The following is a 12,333-nucleotide window of genomic DNA, read 5'->3' as shown; positions in this document are numbered from 1 at the left end:
TTCCTGTCCGTGTGTCGTTAATGTACCCACCTCGACCACTTCCTCCGGCAGCTCCTTTCACAGACGGACCACCCGTATCCCTCTAAACCTTTCCTGTCCGTATCCCTGTCCGAGTGTCGTTAATGTACCCGTCTCGACCACTTCCTCCGGCAGCTCCTTCCACAGACGGACCATCCGCATCCCTCTAAACCTTTCCTGTCCGTGTCCCTGTCCGAGTGTCGTTAATGTATCTGCCTCGACCACTTCCTCCGGCAGCTCCTTCCACAGACGGACCACCCGTATCCCTCTAAACTTTTCCTATCCGTGTCCCTGTCCGAGTGTGGTTAATGTACCCGCCTCGACCACTTCCTCCGGCAGCTCCTTCCACAGACGGACCACCCGTATCCCTCTAAACCTTTCCTGTCCGTGTCCCTGTCCGAGTGTCGTTAATGTACCTGCCCCGACCACTTCCTCCGGCAGCTCCTTCCACAGGCTGACCACCCATATCCCTCTAAACCTTTCCTATCCGTGTCCCTGTCCGAGTGTCGTTAATGTACCTACCTCGACCACTTCCTCCGGCAGCTCCTTTCACAGACGGACCACCCGTATCCGTCTAAACCTTTCCTCTCCGTGTCCCTGTCCGAGTGTCGTTAATGTATCTGCCTCGACCACATCCTCCGGCATCTCCTTACACAGACGGACCACCCGTATCCCTCTAAACCTTTCATATTCGTGTCCCTGTCCGAGTGTCGCTAATGTACCTGCCTCGACCACTTCCTCCGGCAGCACCTTCCACAGACGGACCACCCGTATTCCTCTAAACCTTTCCTCTCCATGTCCCTGTCCAAGTGTTGTTAATGTACCTGCCTCGATCACTTCCTCAGGCAGCTCCTTCCACAGACGGACCACCCGTATCCCTCTAAACCTCTCCTATCCGTGTCCCTGTCCGAGTGTCATTAATGTACCTGCCTCGACTACTTCCTCCGGCAGCTCCTTCCACAGACAGACAACCCGTATCCCTCTAAACCTTTCCTCTCCGTGTCCCTGTCCGAGTGTGGTTAATGTACCCGCCTCGACCACTTCCTCCGGCAGCTCCTTCCACAGACGGACCACCCGTATCCCTCTAAACCTTTCCTGTCCGAGTGTCGTTAATGTACCTGCCCCGACCACTTCCTCCGGCAGCTCCTTCCACAGACGGACCACCCGTATCCCTCTAAACCTTTCCTGTCCGTGTCCCTGTCCGAGTGTCGTTAATGTACCTGCCCCGACCACTTCCTCCGGCAGCTCCTTCCACAAGCTGACCACCCGTATCCCTCTAAACCTTTCCTGTCCGTGTCCCTGTCTGAGTGTCGTTAATGTACCTGCCCCGACCACTTCCTCCGGCAGCTCCTTTCACAGTCGGACCACCCGTATCCGTCTAAACCTTTCCTCTCCGTGTCCCTGTCCGAGTGTCGTTAATGTATCTGCCTCGACCACATCCTCCGGCATCTCCTTACACAGACGGACCACCCGTATCACTCTAAACCTTTCATATTCGTGTCCCTGTCCGAGTGTCGCTAATGTACCTGCCTCGACCACTTCTTCCGGCAGCACCTTCCACAGACGGACCACCCGTATTCCTCTAAACCTTTCCTCTCCGTGTCCCTGTCCAAGTGTTGTTAATGTACCTGCCTCGATCACTTCCTCAGGCAGCTCCTTCCACAGACGGACCACCCGTATCCCTCTAAACCTCTCCTATCCGTGTCCCTGTCCGAGTGTCATTAATGTACCTGCCTCGACCACTTCCTCCGGCAGCTCCTTCCACAGGCAGACCACCCGTATCCCACTAAACCTTTCCTATCCGTGTCCCTGTCCGAGTGTCGTTAATGTACCTGCCTCGACCACTTCCTCCGGCAGCTCCTTCCACAGACGGACCACCCGTATCCCGCTAAACCTTTCCTATCCGTGTCCCTGTCCGAGTGTCGTTAATGTACCTGCCTCGACCACTTCCTCCGGCAGCTCCTTCCACAGACAGACCACCCGTATCCCTCTAAACCTTTCCTCTCCGTGTCCCTATCCGAGTGTCGTTAATGTACCTGCCTCGACCACTTCCTCCGGCAGCTCCATCCACAGACGGACCACCCGTATCCCGCTAAACTTTTCCTGACCGTGTCCCTGTCTGAGTGTCGTTAATGTACCTGCCTCGATCACTTCCTCAGGCAGCTCCTTCCACAGACGGACCACCCGTATCCCTCTAAACCTTTCCTGTCCGTGTCCCTGTCCGAGTGTCGTTAATGTACCTGCCCCGACCACTTCCTCCGGCAGCTCCTTCCACAGACGGACCACCCGTATCCCTCTAAACCTTTCCTGTCCGTGTCCCTGTCCGAGTGTCGTTAATGTACCTGCCCCGACCACTTCCTCCGGCAGCTCCTTCCACAAGCTGACCACCCGTATCCCTCTAAACCTTTCCTGTCCGTGTCCCTGTCTGAGTGTCGTTAATGTACCTGCCCCGACCACTTCCTCCGGCAGCTCCTTTCACAGACGGACCACCCGTATCCGTCTAAACCTTTCCTCTCCGTGTCCCTGTCCGAGTGTCGTTAATGTATCTGCCTCGACCACATCCTCCGGCATCTCCTTACACAGACGGACCACCCGTATCCCTCTAAACCTTTCATATTCGTGTCCCTGTCCGAGTGTCGCTAATGTACCTGCCTCGACCACTTCCTCCGGCAGCACCTTCCACAGACGGACCACCCGTATTCCTCTAAACCTTTCCTCTCCGTGTCCCTGTCCAAGTGTTGTTAATGTACCTGCCTCGATCACTTCCTCAGGCAGCTCCTTCCACAGACGGACCACCCGTATCCCTCTAAACCTCTCCTATCCGTGTCCCTGTCCGAGTGTCATTAATGTACCTGCCTCGACCACTTCCTCCGGCAGCTCCTTCCACAGACAGACCACCCGTATCCCACTAAACCTTTCCTATCCGTGTCCCTGTCCGAGTGTCGTTAATGTACCTGCCTCGACCACTTCCTCCGGCAGCTCCTTCCACAGACAGACCACCCGTATCCCTCTAAACCTTTCCTCTCCGTGTCCCTGTCCGAGTGTCGTTAATGTACCTGCCTCGACCACTTCCTCCGGCAGCTCCATCCACAGACGGACCACCCGTATCCCGCTAAACCTTTCCTGACCGTGTCCCTGTCTGAGTGTCGTTAATGTACCTGCCTCGATCACTTCCTCAGGCAGCTCCTTCCACAGACGGACCACCCGTATTCCTCTAAAACTTTCCTATCCGTATCCCTGTCCGAGTGTCGTTAATGTACCCGCCTCGACCACTTCCTCCGGCAGCTCCTTTCACAGATGGACCACCCGTATCCCTCTAAACCTTTCCTATCCGTATCCCTGTCCGAGTGTCGTTAATGTACCCGCCTCGACCACTTCCTCCGGCAGCTCCTTTCACAGACGGACCACCCGTATCCCTCTAAACCTTTCCTGTCCGTATCCCTGTCCGAGTGTCGTTAATGTACCCGCCTCGACCACTTCCTCCGGCAGCTCCTTCCACAAACGGACCACCCGTATGCCTCTAAACCTTTCCTATCCGTGTCCCTGTCCGAGTGTCGTTAATGTACCTGCCTCGACCACTTCCTCCGGCAGCTCCTTCCACAGACGGACCACCCGTATCCCTCTAAACCTTTCCTATCTGTGTCCCTGTCCGAGTGTCGTTAATGTACCTGCCTCGACCACTCCCTCCGGCAGCTCCTTCCACAGACGGACCACCCGTATCCCTCTAAACCTTTCCTATCCGTGTCCCTGTCCGAGTGTCGTTAATGTACCTGCCTCGACCACTTCCTCCGGCAGCTCCTTCAACAGACGGACCACCCGTATCCCTCTAAACCTTTCCTATCCGTGTCCCTGTCTGAGTGTCGTTAATGTACCTGCCTCGACCAGTCCCTCCGGCAGCTCCTTCCACAGACGGACCACCCGTATCCCTCTAAACCTTTCCTATCCATGTCCCTGTCCGAGTGTCGTTAATGTACCTGCCTCGACCACTTCCTCCGGCAGCTCCTTCCACAGTAGGACCACCCGTATCCGTCTAAACCTTTCCTATCCGTGTCCCTGTCCGAGTGTCGTTAATGTACCTGCCTCGACCAGTTCCTCCGGCAGCTCCTTTCACAGACGGACCACCCGTATCCCTCTAAACCTTCCCTATCCGTGTCCCTATCCGAGTGTCATTAATGTACCTGTCTCGACCACTTCCTGCGGCAGCTCCTTTCACAGACGGACCACCCTCTGGGTGAACAAGTTTCCCCTACTTAATCCCTTTTCCCCTCTCACCTTAAACCTGTGCCCTCTGGTTCAAGATTCCCCAACCCTGGGGGAAAAAATCTGTGCACGTTCACCCTATCTGTGCCCCCTCGTGGTTCTACACCCCTCTGTCAGGTCCCCACTACGCTCCCGGGAGTGAATTCCCTACCTGCCCGACCTCCCTCTGTAACTCAGCCCCTCGCGTCCCAGCGACGTTCCCGTAACTCTCCCTTTGCGCTCTTTCCAGCTCGATGGCACCTCTCCCAAAACGGGACACAGTTCTCCGAGTGCGGCCTGGCCAACCTGTTGTACAACTGCCAAGGCCGGCGTGACAAACGGTATCTTTGCTGGCCCAGCTCCCTGAGACCCTGCACCTCAAGGCCTCTCCAACACTTGCCAGGGCAGCTGAGAACTCACCAGAGGGGGAAAGCTCTCTTCTTGTCTCGGCCCATGCGGTTCCTGTTAATGGAGGTGGAACATGGCACCGCGTCCAAGTGGTGAGAGCTGTTCGGCAAGGTCGGAACCCACTGATTGTTTCTCTTAGATTTTGGTTCGCTATGGGAGAGAGAGAGAGAGACACACACAATGTGAGCAATGGGGAGTGTCGAGGGACGGTGGGGCCTCGGCGTACGAGGGTGGGACACACACGCTGTGAGCAATGGGGAGTGTCGAGGGACGGGGGGACCTCGGCGTACGAGGGTAGGACACGCACCATGAACGGTGGGGAGTGTCGAGGGACGGGGTCCTCGGCGTACGAGGGTAGGACACACACTGTGAGCAATGGGGAGTGTCGAGGGACGGGGGGACCTCGGCGTACGAGGGTAGGACACGCACCATGAACGGTGGGGAGTGTCGAGGGACAGGGTCCTCAGCGTACGAGGGTAGGACACACACTGTGAGCAATGGGGAGTGTCGAGGGACGGGGGGACCTCGGCGAACAAGGGTAGGACACGCACCGTGAACGGTGGGGAGTGTCGAGGGACGGGGGGACCTCGGCGTACGAGGGTGGGTCACGCACCGTGAACGGTGGGGAGTGTCGAGGTACAGGGGGACCTCGGCGTACGAGGGTAGGACACGGACCGTGAACTGTGGGGAGTGTCGAGGGACGGGGGGACCTCGGAGTATGAGGGTAGGGCACACACACTGTGAGCCATGGGGAGTGTCGAGGGACGGGGGGACCTCGGCGTATGAGGGTGGGACACACACACTGTGAGCAAAGGGGAGTGTCGAGGGACGGGGGGACCTCGGCGTACGAGGGTGGGTCACGCACCGTGAACGGTGGGGAGTGTCGAGGGACGGGGGGACCTCGGCGTACGAGGGTCGGACACACACCGTGAACGGTGGGGAGTGTCGAGGGACAGGGGGACCTCGGAGTACGAGGGTAGGACACACACCGTGAATGGTGGGGAGTGTCGAGGGACGGGGGGACCTCGGCGTACGAGGGTAGGACACACACTGTGAGCAATGGGGAGTGTCGAGGGACGGGGTCCTCGGCGTACGAGGGTAGGACACACACTGTGAGCAATGGGGAGTGTCGAGGGACAGGGGGACCTCGGCGTACGAGGGTAGGACACGGACCGTGAACTGTGGGGAGTGTCGAGGGACGGGGGGACCTCGGAGTATGAGGGTAGGGCACACACACTGTGAGCCATGGGGAGTGTCGAGGGACGGGGGGACCTCGGCGTATGAGGGTGGGACACACACACTGTGAGCAAAGGGGAGTGTCGAGGGACGGGGGGACCTCGGCGTACGAGGGTGGGTCACGCACCGTGAACGGTGGGGAGTGTCGAGGGACGGGGGGACCTCGGCGTACGAGGGTCGGACACACACCGTGAACGGTGGGGAGTGTCGAGGGACAGGGGGACCTCGGAGTACGAGGGTGGGACACACACCGTGAACGGTGGAGAGTGTCGAAAGACGGGGGGACCTCGGCGTACGAGGGTAGGACACAGACAGTGAACGGTGGGGAGTGTCGAGGGACGGGGGAACCTCGGCGTACAAGGGTAGGACACACACCGTGAACGGTGGGGAGTGTCGAGGGACAGGGGGACCTCAGCGTACGAGGGTAGGACACGGACCGTGAACGGTGGGGAGTGTCGAGGGACGGGGGGACCTCGGCGTACGAGGGTAGGACACACACCGTGAACGGTGGTTACGCACCGTAAGTAGGTTGGTGGCTCGGTGCTGATGGAGATGGCCTTGTATTTGTCATCGTTTCCTTCGAGGATTTCTTCCACCTCTGACGCTCGAAGGAGAGTTACGTTGGTGGCAAGTGTCGTGTATCCGTGATCTGTGGGAGTGCAGGACAAAGGTGGATTAGTGTGTGAGAGGGGTGTGTGTGTCAGAGAGGGGGAGAGGGATGAGTGTGACGGGGACACGGGGTGTGCTGCAGAGAGAGGGGTGCGTGTGTCAGAGAGGGGGAGAGGGATGAGTGTGTCGGGGACACGGGGTGTGCTGCAGAGAGAGGGGTGCGTGTGTCAGAGAGGGGGAGAGGGATGAGTGTGTCGGGGGCACGGGGTGTGCTGCAGAGAGAGGGGTGCGTGTGTCAGAGAGGGGGAGAGGGATGAGTGTGTCGGGGGACACGGGGTGTGCTGCAGTGAGAGGGGTGTGTGTGTCAGAGAGAGGGAGAGGGATGAGTCTGTCTGGGGACACGGGGTGTGCTGCAGTGAGAGGGGTGTGTGTGTCAGAGAGGGGGAGAGGGATGAGTGTGACGGGGACACGGGGTGTGCTGCAGTGAGAGGGGTGCGTGTGTCAGAGGGGGAGAGGGATGAGTGTGTCGGGGACACGGGGTGTGCTGCACTGAGAGGGATGAGTGTGTCAGAGAGGGGGAGAGGGATGAGTGTGTCTGGGGACACGGGGTGTGCTGCAGAGAGAGGGGTGCGTGTGTCAGAGAGGGGGAGAGGGATGAGTGTGTAGGGGACACGGGGTGTGCTGCAGTGAGAGGGGTGCGTGTGTCAGAGAGGGGGAGAGGGATGAGTGTGTCTGGGGGCACGGGGTGTGCTGCAGTGAGAGGGGTGCGTGTGTCAGAGAGGGGGAGAGGGATGAGTGTGTCAGGGACACGGGGTGTGCTGCAGTGAGAGGGGTGTGTGTGTCAGAGAGGGGGAGAGGGATGAGTGTGTCAGGGACACGGGGTGTGCTGCAGAGAGAGGGGTGTGTGTGTCAGAGAGGGGGAGAGGGATGAGTGTGTCAGGGACACGGGGTGTGCTGCAGAGAGAGGGGTGAGCGTGAGGGAGAGAGAGAGAGGTGTGTGTGTCAGAGAGGGTGTGTAAGTGTACCCCCCTCCACCTCACCTTTGTCTCCACTGCCCCATGGAGGCAAATCCGTTGGCCCCTGTGCAGGCAAGTCCCTCGCCACCTACCCCACCTCCCTGCAGCCTTGCGTTCCTGTCGCCGGCCCCGTACCGTGAGACGAGGCAACAATCCTCTTCCTCTCCTCGACGGTGGCCAGGCGCCTCCAGAGGGACGGGTACTTCTTGTACAGAGAGCCCCGGAACATGCGGAGGAAGTTTCCAACCTGCAGACCCGAGGGGAGGGGGAGAGGTCATCAGACTGAGCGGAGTCACCAGCGGTTCTGATCCGCGGGCCACAGGAGACGGAGGAATCCTGCCCTCGCCCCTCGCCCGCAACCCCCTTTTCAAACCCGAAAGCCATCCACTTCCAGCCGCCGAACTCCACGGGCTTTCCACCCTCCGCTGAGGAAATTCCTCCTCACCTCGCCCCTCCTGCGATGAGATAGTTGGAGGGGGTGGAGTGCAGCGTGGTCACGCACTTTGGTACAAGGAATAAAGGCGCAGGCTGTTCTTTTCTCAACTGGAGAGAGATTTCTGAAGCCTGAAGTGCAAAGGGACTTGGGAGTCCTTCTGCCGGATTCCCTACGAAGGTTAACTTGCAGGTGGGGTCAGAGGCGAGGAAGGCAAATGCAGTGTTGGCATTCATTTTGAGGGTACTGGAAGGATGTAATGCTGAGGCTTTATATAAAGCACTGGCCGGGGAGTATTGGGAGCAGTTTTGGTCCCCTTTGGACCGACAAGAAAGCCTTGCAGGTGGTGGTTAGGGGAGCAGAGAAGGTTATTGGGGTCTCCCTGCCTTCTGTCCAGTTCAGAGTCGATGCCTCCAGAAGGCATCATTAAAGACTCCTCACACCCTCTCCATGAACCCCATCAGCAGACAAAGGCAGCATGCATTTGTGAAAGGAAAATCATGTCTGACGAATCTTACAGAATTTTTTGAAGATGTAACTAGTAGAGTGGATAGGGGAGAGCCAGTGGATGTGGTATATTTAGATTTTCAAAAGGCTTTTGACAAGGTCCCACTCAGGAGATTAGTGTGTAAACTTAAAGCACACGGTATTGGGGGTATGGTATTGATGTGGATAGAGAATTGGTTGGCAGACAGGAAGCAAAGAGTGGGAGTAAACGGGACCTTTTCAGAATGGCAGGCAGTGACTAGTGGGGTACTGCAAGGCTCAGTGCTGGGACCCCAGTTGTTTACAATATATATTAATGATTTAGACAAGCAGATTAAATGCAGCATCTCCAAGTTTGCAGATGACACGAAGCTGGGCGGCAGTGTTAGCTGTGAGGAAGATGCTGAGAGGATGCAGGGTGACTTGGATAGGTTAGGTGAGTGGGCAAATTCATGGCAGATGCAATTTAATGTGGATAAATGTGAGGTTATCCACTTTGGTGGCAAGAACAGGAAAACAGATTGTTATCTGAACGGTGGCCGATTAGGAAAAGGGGAGATGCAACGAGACCTGGGTGTCATTGTACACAAGTCATTGAAGGTGGGCATGCAGGTACAGCAGGCAGTGAAAAAGGCAAATGGTATGTTGGCATTCATAGCAAAAGGATTTGAGTACTGGAGCAGGGAGGTTCTACTGCAGTTGTACAAGGCCTTGGTGAGACCGCACCTAGAATATTCTGTGCAGTTTTGGTCCCCTGATCTGAGGAAAGACATTCTTGCCATAGAGGGAGTTCAGAGAAGGTTCACCAGATTGATTCCTGGGGTGGCAGGACTTTCATATGAAGAAAGACTGGATCGACTAGGCTTATGCTCGCTGGAATTTAGAAGATTGAGGGGGGATCTTATTGAAACATATAAAACTCTAAAGGGATCGGACAGGCTAGATGCAGGAAGATTGTTTCCGATGTTGGGGAAGTCCAGAACGAGGGGTCACAGTTTAAGGATAAAGGGGAAGGCTTTTAGGACCGAGATGAGGAAAAACTTCTTCACACAGAGAGTGGTGAATCTGTGGAATTCTCTGCCACAGGAAACAGTTGAGGCCGGTTCATTGGTTATATTTAAGAGGGAGTTAGATATGGCCCTTGTGGCTAAAGGGATCAGGGGGTATGGAGAGAAAGCAGGTACGGGGTTCTGAGTTGGATGATCAGCCATGATCGTACTGAATGGCAGTGCAGGCTCGAAGGGCCGAATGGCCTACTCCTGCACCTATTTTCTATGTTTCTATGTTTGTTCTTCTGCCACCAGGCAAATGTTACAGGAGCATCAAAACTAAAACCACAAGACTGCTGAACAGCTTCCTCCCACAGGCAGTCAGACTGCTAAGTAGCTGCTCTATCTGACTCTGCTTTGGACACTTATAACTTGATTTTAACCAACATGTGGCTGTTGTGTTTTACTATCTTTTGTTACGTTTGTTAGGTTATGATTGCACTTGCCCCTGGGAAACACTGTCTCATTCTACCCTGCAGAGACGCTGTCTGCAGCGTTCGTTGGAATGACAGTGAAGTTTCTGATTCTTGACCCTTACCTAAGTAAGGATGTGCTGACATTGGGGAGGGTGGAGAGGAGGTTCATGAGAAAGATTCCGGGAACGGAGGGGTTAACGCATGAGGAATGTTCGATGGCCGTGGTCCCAACAGGCTCTGGGGGCAGCTTCTCCTGCCAGGTCATCAGACCGATTAATTGATTTGTATTTCTACTGTTATATTGACTGTCCTACATACTGTTTATTTTAAGTCTCTGCAAATTGCACACTTAGACGGAGGCGTAACATAAAAGCTTTTTACTCTTCAAGGACGGTAAGTCAGAAAGTCAGTTCAATGTCTGCTGGATTTCCGGGGTGGAGCCTGTCCTGGTGGGACGTGCTTTCAGCCTGCTGTGCTTTCTGCCTGATGGGGGGGGGGAGACGAGAGGCCGTCCGGGACAGGCGGGGTCCTCGGTCCACCGAGGGGAGGCCGGGTTTCCCTGAGGTGCTGAGCCGCGTCCACGACTCTCCGCGGTTTCACGTGGCCGCGGGCAGGGCAGGACGCCGCCTGTGGCACATCATGAGTGGGCCGAGGTGCGGCAAAAGCGGTCTCACCTAGAGAGGTGCCGAAGCTGCGTTTTGGAAATTGAGATCAAGTTGTGTCTTTCACTGAGTACGGCAGGCCCCAGAGAGTTATACAACAGAGGGACCTCGGGATAGGTACAGGGACACAGGTAGACGGGGAAGGGGGCGCTGGTGAAGAAGGCCATTGGCAAGCTGGCCTTCATTCATCAGGGCACCGAGTACAGGTGTCCGGACGTCGGTGAGTCCGCACTTGGGGTCGGTCCTGTGTTCTGTTTGGGTCACCCTGCTGTGGGAAAGGTGCCACTGAACTGGAAAGAGCGCAGAGGGACTCGAGGGACTGAGTTACGGAGAGAGGTCGGGCAGGTTGGGACTTTATTCCCGGGATGACCTTACAGAGGTGTGTAAAACCACGAGGGGGCACAGATAGACACAGACTTTTTCTCCACCTGTCAGAATCAGTTTATTACTGATGGATAGTTGCAAAATTTGTGGTTTGTGTCAGCAGTACAGGGCAATACGTGCAAAAAAAAAAGACTTTAAGTAACAAAACTAGTGTGGCCAAGTTCATGGACTGTCCAGAAATCTAACCGCAGAGCTGCTCCTGGAGTGTGGGGCTCCAGGCTCCCTGATTGGTGCTAACGAGGAGAGGTTCGCGCAACCCCCATGCCAGCTCGGCGCGTCGGAGTTCAGTCCTGGCATCTGCACCTCCTCCCCGTGGAATGCGTGGGCTTCCTCTGGGTGCTCCAGTCTCCTCCCACGGCCCAGACTAACAGGATAACACCGCGGTTTGGCTCGGGTTGAATCACGGGGCTGCTGACAGGCCTGCCCTGCGCGATGTTGCTAAAAAAAATACACTTCCTTCCCTTGACTTCCTGACCAACAGACCACAATCAGTCAGGATGGGCCTTGACACCTCCGCTAGGCCTACTCTGAACACTGGCGCTCGGCGAGGTTGAGCCTTCAGCCTGCACAGCCATGTTCTCGTTTAATTTCAACTGCAAGTGTGCAGGCAGAACACCTCGAGGATGTGTGCTTCACCCGCTGCTCTGCTCTCTCCCCTTGGCTGCGTGGCCAGGCACAGCCCAGACCCCATCGAAAGGCTCCCCGACAGCAACTAGATAGATTGGCGTCACAGTAGCCAGCTCAGGAAGACCAGGGAGCTGATTGTGAACTTCAGGAAGGGGAAGTCGAAGGAACACACGCTTCAGTTCTCATTAAGGGATCAGGAGTGGAGAGAGGGAGACGTTTCGAGTTCCTGGGTGTCAACATCTCTGAGGATCTGTCCTGGGCCCAGCAGCTACAAAGAAGACACGACATTGGGAGTTTCAGGTATCTGCTACGATACTAAAGACCCTGGCAAATTTCGACAGATGCTCCTGCGAGAGCATTCTAACCGGCTGCCCCTTCGTCTGGTATGGAGGAGCCACCGCAGAGGATCGGAAAAGGCTGCAGAAATTTGCAAACTTGGCCCGCTCTGTCGCAGGCACCAGTCTCCCCAGCACTCATTGCCATCCTCAAAAAGCTGGTGTCCGTCATTAAGGACCCCCCGTCTCCCAGGACATGCCCTCTTCTCATTGCTACCGTCAGGGAGGAGGTGCAGGAGCCTGAAGACACCCACATTCAACGATTCAGGAACAGCCTCTTCCCCCTCCGCCGTCCCATTTCTGAATGGACTCTGAACCCATGAACTCCACTATTTTTTTTCTACATCTGCATTGATTTGACTTAATTTTATACACAATCTTGTGCAAAAGTCACATGCACACACAGAGCTAGGCT

General features: G+C 56.2%; 1 protein-coding gene across 1 annotated transcript in view; it reads right to left on the bottom strand.

Moving 5' to 3' along the window:
* LOC132390605 (SWI/SNF-related matrix-associated actin-dependent regulator of chromatin subfamily B member 1-like) overlaps nucleotides 1-12,333 on the bottom strand; it is a gene marked incomplete at its 3' end in the record, with an annotated part of 151,966 nt that overhangs the window by 18,125 nt on the left and 121,508 nt on the right. Inside the window, exons 2-4 of the mRNA XM_059963207.1 lie at nucleotides 7,662-7,773; nucleotides 6,421-6,550; nucleotides 4,678-4,815 (exon numbers count right to left, since the gene is read on the bottom strand). Coding sequence (XP_059819190.1) covers nucleotides 4,678-4,815; nucleotides 6,421-6,550; nucleotides 7,662-7,773 — 380 coding nt within the window. The remainder of the gene's footprint in view (nucleotides 1-4,677; nucleotides 4,816-6,420; nucleotides 6,551-7,661; nucleotides 7,774-12,333) is intronic.

Source organism: Hypanus sabinus, unplaced genomic scaffold (genome assembly GCF_030144855.1).
Source record: "Hypanus sabinus isolate sHypSab1 unplaced genomic scaffold, sHypSab1.hap1 scaffold_984, whole genome shotgun sequence".
Lineage (NCBI taxonomy): Eukaryota > Metazoa > Chordata > Chondrichthyes > Myliobatiformes > Dasyatidae > Hypanus > Hypanus sabinus.
The sequence above is the reverse complement of the archived record's forward strand: the minus strand, read 5'-3'. Positions and strand labels throughout refer to the sequence as shown.